The sequence below is a fragment of the Dermacentor andersoni genome, chromosome 5 (genome assembly GCF_023375885.2).
Source record: "Dermacentor andersoni chromosome 5, qqDerAnde1_hic_scaffold, whole genome shotgun sequence".
In the NCBI taxonomy this organism is placed as follows: domain Eukaryota; kingdom Metazoa; phylum Arthropoda; class Arachnida; order Ixodida; family Ixodidae; genus Dermacentor; species Dermacentor andersoni.
In genome coordinates, this window is record NC_092818.1 from 90,510,824 (window position 1) to 90,529,155 (window position 18,332).

Consider the following 18,332-nt stretch of genomic DNA (forward strand, 5'->3'; position numbering starts at 1 on the left):
TGTAACGATTCACAACGGGGTGTGCGTGCAAAGACCTGTCATGGCTTTATCCACAAGAAATAATGAAGGTCCTTGGGAACGGCCCTTCTTGATTTGTGTTATCCCTGCAGTAGTTTCCGGTGTGTGTATTCAATAGAAAATCCTGATTCAAGCACCAGCTGAAGTGAAGTCTTAATATTCGGTGTCCTTGCTCACTGAGAGCGCCCAAACCCCTCGCGGTCGGCCGGTTAAAGAGGGGGCAGGGGATTCAATGGGTGCCAGTTGGCGAGGTGCTGACTCGAAAGCCGCTGAAAAGTGCCAACCCAGGCGGCGTACTTCGGAATATTATGAAAGTTACCGTTTTCTTTTCATGCTGCGACAGTCGTTAGTTTCCAGCTGACGTAGCTCGGCGCGGCTACTTTAGGCCTAGTCACTGAACACCATGTACGGACGGCGAACATAATGTATGTTTACCTCGGCCGGTTTCATTACGATACTTAATGCGTTGGTATAGTTGGTTTTTCATTATGCGATACACGTTATGTGTCATTTTTGTAATGGGATTTTTTATGGTAGGAGACGGGACGAGAAACGCGAGGCAACAGAAAACGGCGTTGTTGCGCCTTCGTCTCGTCTCCTTTCCCCGAGCTGTCAGGTATCACATAATTCCGCTTAAACGCAGTCGACGCCTAGTAATGTTTGAGCACTTAACTGTATATAGCTTAAATTTGTCACATCGTGTTTATAAATGCCATGCTCTTGGTATATGAGCATTTGCGACGGAAATTTATGACATGATAGCTCAAGCGACGCAGGTACACCATGATGCATGGCCTACAATCTATGTCCATGTCTAGCACCTAGGTTTGACCATTAGGTTTGACATTAGGTAAAGTTTGGCTACACCCGGTTAATTACATGGGACGTATCGAGAGGTATGAGAAGCACTAACAGTTATTTGCATAGCAAGCATCTAGTACTTTTGGCAAGATTAAACAAATATGGCAATGCCATCACCTGACTCATACAGAGTGAGTAAAACAACAACGTCCACATTTGAAATCTATCCATAAGTAATAAAAAACAACCACTAGAGCCTTCATTCCGTCGACATTGTTTCGTGAGCAGTGGTCGTTGCATCAGCGATACCGCCCTGCTCTTCATCATCGTCCGCGTTTGAGCCTTCGTAGTCCATTCTGACCACGGTGCTGGCGTTTTTGCTGGGGATGTCTGTGCTGTTGGCGTTGGTGTCGCTGATAGGCGTGCTGACAGTGATTGTAGAGGGGGGCGTGACACCAAAGTACCGCGGTGGCTGAGCCACGGTTGTCGTCGTCGTTGTCGTCTCTTCACGTCGAGCTGTCTGCATCGCGTAGAAGGCGAGCACGGCAGTCAGTGCGGTTACGGCCACGGCCACGCCGAAGATAACGGGGAGGCTCGTGTAGGGCTGCGGCGCCTGCATTCCCGATAAAAGAGAAACCAATATGTAAGCCCCGAAAAGTCTGCGCCACCACCAAGAATTTCATACGGAAAGACCATTCACTAGACTCCTAGAAGGTTTTGTTTTTCACACCAGAATTAGCAATGCTCTGTCTAATGAAATTAACGGGAAGCCGTGCTGCCAGTTGACTCGCTTCACTGCCTAGAACTCTCTCCCTTCGCTTGAATAGAAAATGGAGAGTGAGTTCAACCCTCTTGGAATGGCTGCTCTGCGCAGCTGCCGATAGGCGACACAAGTCTATGTTGGAGCAGCGTCTCCTCTATTTTTATTTTTGAATGCCAGCCAGATGCGGCCGATCTGACGGTTCACCACCCTCTCTTGTCGTCCTTTCCTGCAGTCTCCCATAGGCTAGCATTCGCGCCAGCTTTACGGTAGTGGGGTAGAGTACCATCTCGGTGGCGCCTCACGACGGAAGTCGGAGGAACACTGACAGACGCTTGATAACGTGACAGACACAGGGACAAAGCGTCTACCGCTTCTGCATCGGAACGGCAGTGGCGCGTGCTCAGACGCACGCGTGACGCAAGCAGTCGTACCATCTGGGTAGCGTCGCATCGCGGCAACTCACTGAACTAAGGCGCACGAACGGCTCCCATAGGGCTGCCAGCGACTGCACATGCATTGAAAAAATAGAGGCGCCGATGGCTAGAGCCTCTTTATTTGCACTTTGTGTCCGCAAGGACGCCGCAAGTTCGTATTTGTTTCTTAAGAGAACAGGCAGCTAACTGTGTTAACTGTTACAATGCACAATATGGACCATAAAGTTTGCCTTTGGCAAACTATTGACAGGACTAAAGCTGTAGAATGCGCAAAATAAGTTTTCTGGAATTGTTGCCGATAACCGTGTTTCTCTGCATGTAGGTATGGGGCGTTGCTATAAGTATCTAATCTAGCGGGGACGGGGGGGGGGGGGGGGGGGAACTAGGCTGCCCCCCGATTTCGTATGTGGGGACTGTCGGCTGCACTCAACAAAACCGAAATAACAGCTAAGGGAAGTTGGCTTTAGGAATAGCACCCACGTAATTATACTTTTATTTACTGCACATTCCCTTCGGCAGCAAGGATTGTCTTTCAGGCCTCGCTGCACTTGCTGTAGCAGATTTTAATTAATTAATTAATTTAATATTCCTTCGCGAAGCTGAATCGTCTTAAGATTTACTAATTTTTAGCGCTTCTTTTGGTCGGTGTGTGTCGTTTTATTGCTTCATGCGGTTAAGGAGCTAACAAAGATAAACAATTACTAACTTGTTTTAGTGCATGCCTGCGACAGCCATCTTGTGAAATTTATTTACAGATCCTTTATATTTTGCTATGATGTCTTTCCCCCGTCACGGAACGGTAAAGGTAAAGAAGAATACGACAGTGTACCGTATCCTTTTTTCTTAACGCAACACACAAGCAGCTATGCGACAGCGTTTGCATGTCACCCCTTCCGCTTTGCCCGAAACGAGCCACGGCCCCTTTCCGTCGAGTGCGTTTGTCCGGTGAGTCGAGGAGTGCCCACGCCGGCAGCCGGCTTCTATTGCATCATTCCCTCGATGTGATGCGGTAGCACTTGCATGCTCCGCGTGAGGCTACTTACACATCTGAATCTTAACTCTCGCGGCACATTAGTGCCATTTGCCTTCCTAGTGTATTAATGAAAGTTCGCATGCATGATATGTGCTTTTAAAACGCAATCCACCGCAGTCTCATTCATGTCCTCAGTGCAAACTCTCGACTGAGTTTTTTTCCGACGGGCTCTCCCTAAGCCCCTTTCTCCATGTTGAGTTCTATCGATGCTACATAATAAAACAGGAGTGGTGAACTCACCGGCAGATCTTTCTTCTGCTGGCCATAATCCTGCCCGTGCTGTGGATTTCCGTGTTCGTCGTAGTCCTGCATTGCTGTCGCATCGGGACTCGCAGACTCCATCGCGGCTTATTAAAAATTCGCAATCTTCTTCGCTTTTATCTAGTATCCCAAGTACTGGCTCATACCCTCTACGAGGGGCTGGCTTGCGTGCTTGCTTGCTTGTTCCTCAATTGTGGCGCTTACCCACCATGGGCGATTGGCTAAGAAGCCAGTGGTTAAAGGTTAAAGGGAAGGGGAGAGCAAAAAATATAAACTTAAAATTAAAGCGGGATGTAGTGTAACGTTCATGTTAATTAAGAAATAGATTTACTTGGCAGATATAGAAATATTTTTCTTGTAATTAAATATAAACAGCAAATTTTGTATTTCTTGGGTGGTATTGGAATAATTTCGAAGACACACTCAGGGAGTTAATTATCTATCCAATTATTGATTGCCAGAATTACCATCGTAGCCTTCTTGTGTCACAGATATAGTCTCAAATGGCAACCTAGATGTTTTTGTGGCTAAAGCACAATGAAGACACGAAGGAGAGGATATTTTGAGTAGTTAAAGAAATACGCACTTTTCGGAACGCAAATTATAATTTCTTCCGGATTTCTAAATCGATGGCATGCTACTAGAAAGAGAGGCATGTTTTCGGGTTCCTGGCATTTTGGAGAGAGAGAGAGAGAGGGAACACATTTATTTGTAATGAGATGGGGTGACTTCCTCGTAGCGTGGAGCCCTTCGTTCAGGGCTTATGCCCCTGCGGCTAAGTTTAGAAAATTTTATCTTTTCCAAGCTTCTACAAAATTGAAAATCAGAATGTCAGAATTTAACCATTCGTCCTTTTCATGAGACAATAAATGGTGTCCCACATATAAATTAGAGATGTGCATAACAAAATTACGATGCAGTTGGGACACAGACGGGACGGTGCCAAACCAGACCTGTGTAGGCAAAATTTATTCGTGGGATGCATCATCGTAATTATGGTATGCAGATTTGTAATTTATGTGACGGACACCATTTATTGTCACATGAAAAGGGCAAATGGTTAAATTATAACATTCTGATTTTCAATTTCGTAGAATCTTGGAAAAGGGAAAATTTTCTAAACCTAGCAGCAGAGGCATAAGCCGAAATACACATAACGCACATAGCTGGTCCATCAAGAGACATCCGCGCAAGTGTGTCTGCTGTTTCTTTTAACAATATACCATGGTGGCCTGGTACCCATACCAACCGCACGAGGCTTACGATTGAGCGGATTAATGATTTAAATGTATTCGCCACAGTAGGGGGGTGTCTGAAGATGAAGTGAGTTTGTGTGCATACTCACAATGAATCAGTCACTATAACTGCTGTTGATTAATTGAAGGAAGTTTTCGAAGAGAATCAAAAACCGGCTGATAGTTCAGCCAGAAATATGGCTGTGAAATCCGGAAGACATAGTGCATATGACCAGGCTAGTGACTCGGAGCAAATGCCCAAGCTTTCGCCTCGCTCATTGACGCATCAGTCGTGATCACATGATCTATTCCCAATTGCGTCAGATGATCTTGTAGCATGCCCTTTAAGTATGTAATGAGCAGGAATTGGCATTGGGTGGAAATATATAATCAAATTCAATCTTTATATTACGCACGTGCTTGTTGGGGCAAATATTCTAGCGTATATTATTGTTTAGTGTATCTAGCTCAGCTTGTACAAACAAAACCTGAGGTCTGCATAAGCTAGACTAATGCTCATCGAAAAATGCCTTCATTTCACTAATAAATACAAATTGTGATCGTCTCAAAGAAGACTCATAAATGTTTAAATATGTCTTTGCTGTTGTAATTCCGAATCGACTGGGAAGAGTATGCAGTCGTGCTTCTAGATATAAAACATTGTTAGCTACGCATTTTGGTAAACCAAGGCAATTCCGGAGTGCCTCCCGCTCCAGGAGAACCAGGCGGTTAATTTTGTGTGCTGGCCCACCTAAAAATAGCACGTACCCAAATTCCAGCATCGATCGAACGTACTGGCGATTTAAGGTCCATAGATAAAACGTTTCAAAGTTTTTTGTGTCTAGGGCCCTTATCAGGTTTCCTACAGCAGCGCCTCCTGGGGGCTACTCACCGAAAGAACCCCCAGCTTCCCCACGCATTCACGCGCCGCCTTTGGCCACTCTCCCAGTGTTTTAGAGGGCCTCCCGAGACGTGGAGACCGCTTGGCTGCGAAAAAACGAGAACGCGAAGTCGGCGCCTCGGTGGCGGAGTCAGGGCAGCGTGTTCTGCCTTCTGCTGCTGATATGAGCGTTGTGCGCACGCTGCTGTACTTCGTTTCGTACATCAGGTTCACCGCTGCGAAGGTAACGCAAGCAGTTCGGCGACCAGAATTTATCCCTCCGCGCGTTCCGCCTACGAGCTTTGCTGCTGGCCGGCAGCGTTTGCTCTGCACGTGCATGCACGTGAGGCTGCCGCGACTGGCTGCCAATGAAAAACACAAAAGAGAAAAACAACGGAAGGCGAATTGATACGAAACAACGTGTTAGCAGCCGTGCAATGTGTCCAATGCACAGTCTATTTAAAACATTACAAACGCCACTTATTTTGCTAGGAAGTAAGACTTCAGCAAGTTTACTTCACCTGATCGCCAATAAAAAGTCATAATTGGTTGACATACTACCCAGCTTCAGTTCCGTGAATATCCACAGCTGCATAACGCTCAAAGGAAGCAAAGGCTCTGCAAATGAAACACACGAAGTTAAGACGCTTTTGAATTTAACAAAATATTGTGGCTCGAAAATCTCAACAATATAACCTAGACGTTAAGGCTGAACTAATTCGTGAACTGAAGCTTGCAATTCTGGTTAGCCGAACAGGAGAAAGGTACCAATTCTTTGTTGTGCTAAAGAATCATTGAACTAAAAAGTAGGATTTTCGGTGTACAATAACTGCTTCTGGTCACTGTACCGCTGTTCGAATGTAGTTTTCGATAGGTAAGCACATGTTTCCGCATTGGTGCTTTGAGGTATTGAAGGAATGAAGCAGGTAAACAAGCGAATACGCGCTCAGCGCAGCGTCAGCCAGTTCGACATGTTATATATGCTTGTTTGTCTGGCAAAGCAACCATGCACTCACACTAGAAAAACTACCAGAAAACACAAAACATATTTTCGCTAGATGAAAATATACGAGCTTCGCTTTTTCCCTGTTAGCTGTATCTTTCACTTCTTTGCATGTAGTCACGTAGGGTACCTCCTAATGCACGTCATTCAATGTAAGAGTCAAAGAAAACAAGAATTTTTGTGCGGCGCGATTCATTCGTTCCATAAAATTTTCGCAGCATGACGGTTCGCATGATATTGAATGCCTTCGCAATGATAGTTTTTGTCTTGACGTAGCCTTGTAGGTTTATTACAAACGAGGCAGTGCGCCAAAGAAACTGCAAGTTTGCGCAATGCAGGGGTTAAAAAAAGAACAGGTTCCCTGAAGCAAACTTTTTTGCTTCACTGTCAAAGAGGAATGGGCTTTTGCGACAGCGTCACGCTCCGTGAAAGAATATTTTGCGCCAGATGCGAAATCCTGTCTTTTGTGTTCTTGGCATTTGAATACGAGTATAATATTTCACATGTTCTTCCCCTATGCCGCAACCAATGATTAAGCTATCGGACAAAAGGAGACGTCGGTGATATATTTCCCACAGCTTATGCACATCCAAGACGTAAAGGTTATTAAAAATGCACATTTATTCACTCATCATTTCTTCATTTGGGTTTTGGAGCCTGTGCTTGATTTAGGGATCGAATTAGTATGTTTTGTTGGAGTGATAAATTGCTTGCTTTGCATAGCGCAAAGAGCCTAGGCTATTGCTAGAACAGCCGAAGCAACAGTTGGGTGGTAGTTTCTTGTGCAAATTTACTCTCGAATACATTCGTAGGCGTTGTGATTGTGATTGATTTGCTTTAGGTTTCTATATCACTTAGGCATGCTCAGTAGAGTCTTGTACAACCAATGGAGCAAAGAAAGAGGGTGGGCACACACGACAACTAGGAAATAGTTCTCATGTAGATTCTGGCTTTTATAGCAATAACATACTTTAGTTATTATCGGGCTGCTATACAAAACAAAATTGATAAATGTATGTGGCGGAACATAAAATTTGATTCTTTATTTTCCCAACTTGAGAGTGAGATTGATAGCTAATGACGAAGAGATGTTCATTACAGTCCGAAAAATCTCCAAACACGGAAGTGCCCAATTCATATATTACTTCACATTTCAAATTGTCTTCCTACGGAGTGCTTTGTTGAACTTGTTTGAATCTTTGTTATGAATTGTACGTTTTTCTTCCCGAAAGTTTGCGTTCCAGCATTTTTGGTCGAGCGCTAGCGCTTATCATACCAGTAGACAACACATTCGCAAACACTAGTGCGCCTTTGTGCTTTTAATGAGGAAGCATTATATGTCCCATTAAGCGCAAATACGGCCTAGTCGGTGTGACCAGGAGATGGTTGCAAATATGGCCGATGGCGTAAAGAGTAGAGTAAAAGCACGTCAAGAAATTCTCATCAGATTTCTTAGGAATTTTTCCGTAAGTAAAGGAAATTAATGGCTTTGAAAAGAATATTCGGGCCTCCGAGGTACGAGATGACGACAGTTCTGGCGCACTAATACTCCAGTCAAGCGGGCAAGTTCAGTGCACTTACGGAGCGTGCACTAGGTTTTAAGTGTACTTCCCCAAATCTAAACGTCGCAAGCTGAGTGTACTCGTAGAAGAGTGCACTCTGGTCGGAGTGCATCCATGGAACGCACTTTACTGGTCGAGTACGTAGCCTCGCCGCCAGCGGTTTCAACGGCACAAAATGTAATGTGTAGAAAAAGGACAAGGAAGTCAGTCCTAGCTGTTGCACAGCTTTTAACAAAATAATCAGAGCATAACTCGCTGATATTCTGTTCTAGCAGGATCAAATGTCGCCTCATCGCACGCCACCATCTTGTTCTGGATTGGCTAGGCATTCGTCTTAGCCGGCCTTGACTTGCAACGCTCTTATGATAAAAATACTTTCGTTTTTTGTTGACTAATTATAGATTATGATCATTTTTTTATTTATAATACAAGTAATGCAATCGCTTTCACTAAGTTAATTTTTTATTTGAAACTACATCTCCAAAAAACATGGTTTTAATCGGTCGCCATTTTCTTTTAGTGCGAGTGCACTCTGTGTTCCCGTTTAGCACCGCGTAGCCTAAAGTGTCGGTCAAGGTCCCGAAGTGCATTCCCCGTAAGTGCACTTAATTTGTCCTCTTAACAGGGCTATAAAGCTGTGCCTAGTGCTTGCGTCATTGGACACGTGACGGCGCAGCCAATGGGGAGGAAGCGGCACCACGTCGTCTCACGCGGCTTCAAGAGCGCGCCTCCACGGAATTTCGATTTGCTGCGACGTCACGGCACGAGAGAAAGAGAGAGAGGGAGAGATTCTTGATTGGAGGTGAAAGGTGGGGCTAAGTGCAGCGCAGTAAGCGCACCTCGACGGGGCAGATCAGAAAAGAGAGGGCACCTGCTGATTGAGTAGCACGGCAAGTGTTGCGTGCCGGGAGGGGGCGTCGCCACGACGCCTAAAACCCCTTAAACTTCGTAAAGCAGCGACACTCTCCTCCTCCGCCTTCACTCCTCCTTGTTTCTCCTCTTTCGCGCTCCCTCCTCGACCGTGGCGCCTCCTACACTGCTCGAGCGGCACCAACATGCGCTCCTCGCCACTCGGTAGAGGCTTCTCGAGCAAAAGTGGCTCTGATGCACGGCGCGAGGGCCCACGTGATGTTATTAGGCCAATAGTGACGTGGTGTTGGCCTCGGCCAGAGCGCGCGAGGAGGAGGCGGCATTCTTCAAAGCGTGTCGCTACTTTATGAAGTTTAAGGGGTTTTAGCGACGCCAGGTCTCCTCGCTCTCGGAATCCTTTATCCGCGTGTTTCTTGTCCGTGCAAGCTCTCGCCTGCATTATAATGGCGCCTCGGTAACACCAAATCAAAACGCACCAAGCCTCTCAACGCACTGGCTTGCCCACTAGGATTTCATAACTAGAGTGACCGCACAAGGTAAATATACCTGGTCGCGAAGCTTCCACAGGAGCCCGTACTTTCAGAACATGGTGGTTCATCGGCGGTTCATGGGGCTTAGCGCCATCTGTATGAAGAGGGAACACTTCCGACGGAAGAAAATATGTGACGCCATATCCGTTAACAACATAAGTGACGTCATTTTGTTTGCGAAGGCTGGAAATTTGTTTTGGTGGCCTGCCTTTAGAGCTATATAGTGAAATGCCCCTCCATTAGACTTGATGGACGTTGCGAGCTTTCAGCGCGGAAAGCGATGCAGAAAAAGGCCAGCCGTATGGTTGTAGAAATCGCACACCTGCACAAAACATTCTTTCTTTGGAGGCCGACGAAATATTTAGGTGTAGAGTGCTGGTGCTATCGTCGGACGCCAAGCCCGTCGGCCAGCGCGGTCCGACGAAAACAACTAAACAAATTATCTGGCGGTCGTAACTCACAATTTTTCACTGAACATGTTAAGAAGCGATGAAGCTACCCACGTCACCAAATTCAGACAAACGTCAACAAGCAAAGCAGCACAACGTGTGAGGGGGCGTATTTTAACAGGTGAACTTTATGAGCGCGCCTTTCTGCACATTTCAAGAGCTCCCTTGCATTGCAAGCGATAGCAGCGTCAACGCCCCATGTAACGCTGGGCGTTGAAAAAGTATTTCTTAATAATAATAAAATTAATAAACTTGTGTTTTCTTTACTCGTCACAAATATATAAAGTTGACCAGAAATTTCATTTTCGATGAATGAATCTGTGTCTCGCTTCAATTAAAAAAATGCTTTTTTCTTTCTCAATGTTTGTTCCCTCCAAAAATTGTCACGCTTCAATCGCTGCTCCCATAAGCACCCTTGCTGATGTCGGTGACAATTTATACTAAATCACCTTACGCCTGAAGGTTCGCAACCTATGCGGATCGACCTTGGGCCGCCCGCAGCGTTCATTTGGACATTAGTGGTTTCGCATTGACAATTCATAAGTGCTTAGGTGTCACCGGATTCTTTTTCAAGAGTAATACATATAACAGTACATTACTTAAATACGACGTAATACGTACATAGCCTGAAGATATTTCAGTGTAGACCAACAGGAATCCCGTTCCATGCAATCAGAATTGAGTTTCACTCCTAAGCCGTACCACTCTCAATGATCGCAATGAATTCACATAGGGGAAGGCTCATGAAAGAATAATCAGGAAGGTCCTGTTCATCTGATTCGTTCTGCATGTTTTCATCGATCTTGTTATGTATAGCGTAAGAAAACAATGGTTCTGTTTTCTGGCCCAGACGCTGAGTAATATATAGCTGTACAATTCCACGCATCGCGGCATGTTCTTGTACCACAACAACAAAAAGAAAGCTGATGCTGCAATGTAAGAATTCTTGGGAAAACTAACCAAATGCGGCACTTTCAGGCTTCACTTGGTGATCTGTGTACATAACGCAATAAATATGAACTAACGCTCTGAGATACTTTTCGTGCAAGAGGTCTTTTGCCTTTTAACGCGAAGTTATTAGGATAGTCTTCGAGAACTGATCAGAGCTTCCGATGATAGAAATATTCAAGAGAATACACAGAGAGCAGCGTTAACGCTCAGCGCTGAACAATATGCCATGTCACGTTTTGAAGTGCGTACATGTCTTGAGAAATTCTCTCTTCTCAAAAACAAGGTTAGGGTGCTAAGCAGATAAGGACGAAGTTGCACACAAACTACACACACGGGCGCCCGTGAAACGACACACGTGAAAGTCTGACTGTCACGTGTGTTAACATCATCGCTGTTTGAGTTTGCCGGTCAAGGCTGCTGCCAGTGGCGTAGCTAGGTCGTCTGGCACCCGGGGCCCATAGGTCTTCTGTCACCCCCCTCCCCGGGTGTAGCCTGCGGAAAGAGGGGTGTCTTCAGACGTATATGACACCCCCCCCCCTCCTCACTTCACTGGACTCTTGCACTAAACAATTAGAAATATTTGATTATGTGAGCACGTTCACTCACACTATCGAAGCCTCGCGATTTATGCTCGCGTTATGCGCATTTATACTAACATTTGTTGGCTTGGATAGGCTGACACGGTCTACGGGCCTTCACGATAGACTTTAGGAACGACCCCATATACCGCTCCCTAGTGTACGCCGTTTGTTTGTGCTCGTCTATCTTTCTCTCTCTCTATCTCGCCCTGCCTCTCTCTCTCTGTCTCTCTTTTTATCTACCTACTCTGTCCCTCCGTGCAGGGTAGCCAACTGGAACTAGCTCTGGAACCTCACTGCCTTTCTGTGCATGATTTTCTCTCTCTATTCGTGACCTGTGTACATTTATTCTAAAGTAGCGATTATTCCTTCAGAATAATTAATAACTTTCGCCACATTACGTGCTCGCCAATCAAGGCAAGTCTAACGCAAATGTTAGTGCTAACAGTCGACGGTGTGCGACAATTCACCAGATGCGACGCCACACGGTGCGACAGAAGTACGAGCCCAAGAATACTTCGCCGAACTTATATTTTCTGATCAATGGAGCTGTTTCGAAGAACTACTCTTGTATATTTATCATTTCTCTCTGCCGATTACAGGGCGTATAAAATACTAGGAAAACCTACGGCGCCTCCGTGCCTGCAATTTCCCCATCGCTTGTCGGTTCTCTGAAGCTAGCGAACCAAATTCCTTAGGTTTGTGCTTGCGCCTTCATCTGCTCAGGTCTGAACCACAAGCAGCGAGCGACTGGATTCACCTTGGATTCGAAGAGACACGGGCATAAAATGAGACGCGGGCACAAAACGTTGGTCGTTCTCTGCTTCTTAAGTTGACCTGGTTCTTTCCTGAAAATTACTTTCTGCCAAATCTGTAGTTCTCCTCCATCGCATCGGCGGCTGTTCACCAAGAAAAGCCGACATCGAAAAGTGGGGACATAAAGCAGATTGCTTGCATGTTCCTACGTGAGAGTCCAGGAAAAACAGGGGGAAGGCAGGAGATCGAAGTTCAAGACGATGAGCAGAACGAGAATAAGGCAAAAACGGGAGTCAACGTTTCGACAAGAGGACTTGGTTTTTTTCAAGGGGACACAGGCTTTCCTCGGCACAGTATATATAGGTGGGGTTTTTTTAAAGGAGAGAGGGTGTAAGGCGGGTGGGCGAGGCAGTGACGGAGAGCGTGTTGGCGGCGAGGGTGTAAAAATGAAAAGAAAGATGTGCCATTCAACGTCGGTGGAAGAATGTCGAGTAGGCCGAGTAGGCAAGAACCGAACACCTGCGCTGATTTAGCCTTGGCATTTTTCTATCTGATGATCTTTTGTTATGCAAAAGGATAGAAAGTTGGGCGAGTTGGTACGGTAACATGATCTTGGATTGTAGCGCGAAGTGAACATGGACAATGTCCTGTCTGCTCCTTTCTGTGTCCGAGTTCACTTCGCGCTACAATCCAAGATCAAGATCTTTTGTTATATTCATACGAATTGTTATTTTGTGACTGCACTAGTAAATTCCTTGCAAAATACGCAATCTGCATCTCAAACAGAATTAAAAACTACAGTCGAACGCTTCTACATCGGAATGACCTTACAACGAAGGATTAAAAATATGCCCTTAGGATTCCGTTCTTTTATATGTATGTTGAAAATCTCTGCTACGAAGATGACTACCGCAAATTTACCTGTACAACGAATAAATTTAGGCGTCCCAGACGGCTTATTTCTTGCGTTACAACGAACTCCACGTATAGCCATGCCACCACTGCCCTCCGCAGACGCCCCCAAGTTGCGCTCTGCGCAAACGCTAACGACGCGCTAGCGACGCAGTCGACGAGCATGTCAATATTGGTAGTAGTCTGGCTGCACTACTTCAGGAATTGTTCAAGGCGTATGCTGCTTGTTGTAACGTAACATGTATGACGAATACATCACATTGTATGACGACGTCAATATATGATTGTAACTGTTGACCAACGGCGTTTTCAAAGCCGTGTAAGGTGGAAATGAGATGTATGTAAATGAAAAGAAAAGTGGTGATCTTGAAAATGGACCAAGAATAGTGACTGTAAGAGAGCCCAAAGGTGAATTTGACGATCCGTAGCTTTATTTTGCGTATATCCTACGTTTCGCCGCCGAATGTGTTGTGAACCTTGTAGCAATAAGGTGGGGTGTAGAGAGAAAAATGTTTTATAAGAAGGCAGGAAGGTTAACCAGAGGTACTTCCAGTTGTCGACTCTGCACGGGGGAAGGATAAAAAGAGAGAGGTAGGAGAGATAGAGACAGACAGAGGAGCAAACGACAGACGAGCACAAACAAACAAAAGATCGACGTGCACAAACAAACGGCGTACACTATGGAGCGGTATAGGACGGCGCTGGCTAATATACCACAGCAATCTTAGTAACGCGAATAAGGCCTTCTGCGCGGATGTTATTTGTGAGCACTGGCCTAGAACTATTAGTTTTGATAGTGGACGATTGTCCAATTGGTCCAACACTCTGCACATCACTGGCCTCTCTGAAATATAGCGCAGGCAGACACAGATAATGTGGGCGAGCGTCTGTCTCTTCACAGCTGCATGTGCCGCACGTGGGGCTGTTGCCCATTTCAGTAAGAAAGGCATGAGTGTTGGTAAATGCAATGCCTAGCTGCAGACTGTACAGCACGATCTCTTCACGTCGTGACAACCCAGCGGTAGATGCATCTGTATGTCCGGAGACAACGAACGCAAACGGCGTGTAGTGACAACGTTCGAGTCCCACAGAGCAAAACACATTCACCAGACATCAATTGCAGCCCAGCCGCAGCTCTGTTCGCGAAAGCGCAATCAAGACAGATTGATTACTTTCATGCGCAGGTCGGGCGGCTTCGTCGGCGTGCTTATTCCATCTGATTTTCCATTTTCCTGGATGCCATTGAAATATGACATCTCCCTAGTCGTAGCTGTGATGCTATATCTGTCGAATTTCTGACGCCAGTTGCTCATTAGGTTTGTGGCGCATTGGGATTTGTATGGACTGAACAGCTGCCTCGAATCCCTAAGAAGTTTTCATTGTTGCGGCGGTTCCTGATTAACGAAATCAAGTACAGCGTGGCGCAAAGAAAGTTCAGCACCAGTCGAGGTGGAAGCACATAAGTCTTTAACTTGATTTGTGCATATTGTGCCGGGTGATAACTGCACCAGCAGAGCTGATGAATTTTACCGAATCATCTCTGCAGACAGGTTGGTGGAATCTATGGACGTTTTAATCTGCGGCTGTAATCGTACAAAGTGCGCGCAAGAAAATTAGCGACCTCGTTCATTAATCTCTGCGGAATTAATTCATGCTGAATAATGATTCTTTTGCTGAACATGCTTTACCTGCTTTCTTGTGACCGGTACAATGCACCATCTTTATTTACAACGAGCAGCCGCTGTGGTTGCTTAGTGGCTGTGGTGTTGAGCTACTGAACACGAGGTCGCGGGATCGAATCCCAGCCACGGTGACCGCATTTAGATGAGGTGAAATGTGAAAACACCCTGTGAAGAAGAAGACGCGCCTCGTGGCACAGCCGCATCGCCAACACGCGGCTCGTCTCCTCTCGCGCTGTTGATTGCTGGCGTCCGTTTGGACAGTGCTTCGGGCTGCCTCGCCGTTCCCGGTCGCTGTGCCTTCGCATTAGGCGCCACCAATAAACCTTTTCACAATTGGTGGAGGTGCTCGGACTCAAACCCCGTCGCTTGAGTAAAACTCTTGCTTGGGCTAGTTGGTTCATGCTTGAAGTAGGTAAAGGCAAGGCGCAGAAGACCAGGAGTTAGGAAGAAACACAAACGACAAGACGGGCGCCACTCACAACTAAGTTTATTTTCGCAACAAGCCTGCCTTATGTAGGTCATTCACGCCGAGTCACGCACAAAACTTTAGAAGGAAAAAAACACAGCAATCTATCGACCATTCAGGAATGTTATCTGCGCAGCTATCGACAGAGCAAACAAGAACCACACGTGGATCAGCACAGGAGCCAACTGATCTAGTACAGCCTTTTTTTCAACGCCAACGGGGACAAAAAACCAGACATAAAAAGTACCGTCTACACTTCACTACCAACCAATCTAACCACACTTCAAACGCCTAAGACCCAGTCAGTGATAAAACCCGCACGACGATGGGAATAATGACCAATGAATAACACGGAAATAACATGAAAAATGCGTCTAAGAACAGTGTCTGCGTCAAAACTAAAATCTCTAATAGTCACTCACATAAAAATTGATAGAACATGTAACCGCGCGAAAAAAGAACCACGCGACAAACAATGAAATGGACAGAAGTGATGATGAACGATAAAGGTCTAAGAACAGCGTCTGCGTCAAAAAACAACAAAAGCCTAAAAGCCACTAGAAAATCGTCAGCAAAATAAAACTAGTTAATTAAAAGGATGACAGACAGTAAAACAAATGAAATCACTCTAACAAGAGGCCTAAATGAAACCTTCTAAAAAAGTCGTCTCCTTGTCACTAAGCATAATGGACGGCCTGCTGACGCATGCGTTCCCCTCTTTTTTGATGAAAAAGGCTTCCACAATTTCCCGCTCATACCTGTCTTTTCCATACTTCAAAAATTTGGTTTTGTCAAACTGAGGCCGACAATTAGAGCAGTCTCTGCAATGCTCTGCAAGGAAACTCCCTTCCTTGTTGCGCAGATTACGACAATGTTCCATTGCCCGCTCATTGAAACATCGACCTGTTTGTCCGATATAGCTGCGCCCACAGCTTAGGGGTATTCGGTAGACTACACGTGTCCTGCATTCAGTGAACTTCTTCTGATGCTGGATTGAACAAGCCGGGCGTTTCTCTCCGTTCATGGCACAAAGCTTAGACAGCTTGCAAGGCGCCGAGAAAACAACCTGAACGTTATGCCTACTTGCCACTTTCTTAATGTTGTGCGATACCTTATGAATGTACGGAATTACCGCAACAGAACTGCGTGAAACTGGCTCCCTGATAAGAGGCGGGTGCTTTAGTTTTTGGAGCATCGTTTCACTGACAGCTGAAATCAGACATGGCGGGAAGCCTGCCTGTTGTAGTCGTTGCACTTGAGTGTTAAAGCTACTTGACACCAAATGGATGCAAGACTTAGTTAAAGCCGCTTGCAGAGAATTTGTAGCAATTGCACGCTTTACAATCTTGGAATGGGCGCTCTCAAACGGAAGCAGGCCTTTCAAAGAACGCGGATTGTACATCCAACAAAGGCCTTCCTTTGGAAACACTAGCCTGATATCCAAGAACTGGAGTTGACCGCATCTCGGAACTTCCTTGGTAAACCTGAGACCCTGACTGTGGTTCGAGAAGATAGTCATGGTTCTCTCAACGGTAGAAACTAATTCGTGCTCAGGGACGTCCTTCAAAATGACCAAGAAATCATCAACATATCTGTAAATTGACACTACATGAGGATCACAAAGATTATTACTAATTGAATGCCGAAGTTGAATTTTCCCCTTGTGACGCACCCTTGGACGAAGATTGCGACCGCCCTTCTAAACTTACCGTGCGCGAGGACAGAGATATTCCACCTGGCTCCTTCGCCCTCGTACCTGTCTCTTGCGATGCCATCACTGATGCAACGGTCCTCTTCACACCGTCCGACGTCTTCATGAGCCGTAAATCTCTCCCACTACCCTTCGCGACGCTTGACATGGCTGGCGGCTGCAGCAATATATACTTTTACAATCCCCTCTGTGCGCCTATTACGTTGCTCGTTGGCGATTGCCTTGGCTTCGTGGAACTCCTCGACTCTTCGTCTTTGGTTGACGTCCCCGGAGACTCTTTTGATGTCGACTCCGGCCAACCGTCTTCGATGTCCGCGCTTGAGGAAACGTCCAGGGATGCGTTCTCGAATGCCATCGCCGATACCCTCACACCTGCCGAACGCGCCGACCTTCTTGATCTCCTGCACAAATTTAGAAATTCATTCGACGTTTCACAACCTCGCCTGGGCCGCACGTCGGAAGTGCAGCACTACATTGACACCGGTTCACATCAGCCGTTCCGTCAACGACCGTACCGCGTTTCTGCCGAAGAGCGTCGTGTCATTACCACCCACGTCGAAGATATGCTGCGCCGTGATGTTATTCAACCTTCGCACAGTCCCTGGGCATCTCCTGTCGTTTTCGTTCGCAAGAAGGACGGGTCTATTCGCTTTTGCGTCGACTACCATCGGTTAAATAAGGTAATGCGCAAAGACGTCTATCCTTTGCCGCGCATCGACGACGCCCTCGACAGTCTTCAGGGAGCAGAATTCTTCTCGTCCCTTGACTTGCGTTCAGGGTACTGGCAGGTCCCGATGGCTGCTGCCGATCGCCAGAAAACCGCATTCATTACACCTGACGGCTTATATGAATTTAAGGTGATGCCTTTCGGGCTTTGTAACGCCCCTGCCACCTTTGAACGACTCATGGACAACACGCTGCGTGGCCTCAAGTGGTCTATATGTCTGTGTTACCTCGACGATGTCGTGGTTTTCTCGCCTGATTTTCCTACTCACCTGCTCCGCCTCAGACAAGTTTTGACCTGTCTAACGAACGCTGGCCTTCAACTCAACCTCAAGAAGTGCCGCTTCGCCGCCCGAGAGCTTACCATTTTAGGCCACGTTGTGTCCAAGCATGGCGTTCTACCCGATCCTGCAAAACTTCGAGCAGTCGCTGAATTTCCGAAGCCTCAGACCATCAAAGAACTTCGAAGCTTCGTGGGCCTATGCTCATATTTCCGGCGCTTTGTTCGAAATTTCGCATCGATCATGGCGCCATTGACTCAGCTTCTACGCGGTGACGCCGCCCTCTCCTGCTGGTCCCCTGCATGTGACTCCGCCTTTGCGACGCTGCGTCGTCTTCTCATCTCCCCACCTATTCTTCGCCATTTCGACCCGTCAGCTGCAACTGAAGTACATACAGATGCCAGCGGGGTCGGTCTCGGCGCCGTCCTCGCCC

The 18,332-nt window shown here is 46.4% G+C and overlaps 1 protein-coding gene and 1 long non-coding RNA gene across 2 annotated transcripts in view; one reads left to right on the forward strand and one right to left on the reverse strand.

Moving 5' to 3' along the window:
• Window positions 1-18,332, forward strand: part of LOC140218359 (uncharacterized) — a 284,811-nt gene that overhangs the window by 67,248 nt on the left and 199,231 nt on the right. The gene's annotated exons all lie outside the window — the stretch shown is intronic.
• On the reverse strand, window positions 979-3,405 carry LOC126532405 (uncharacterized). Its single transcript, XM_050180113.3, has 2 exons — window positions 3,290-3,405; window positions 979-1,432 (listed from the first exon to the last, which is right to left on the reverse strand). The coding sequence occupies exons 1-2, from the start codon at window positions 3,389-3,391 to the stop codon at window positions 1,079-1,081; spliced, it is 456 nt and encodes a 151-aa protein (XP_050036070.2). The 5' UTR covers window positions 3,392-3,405; the 3' UTR covers window positions 979-1,078.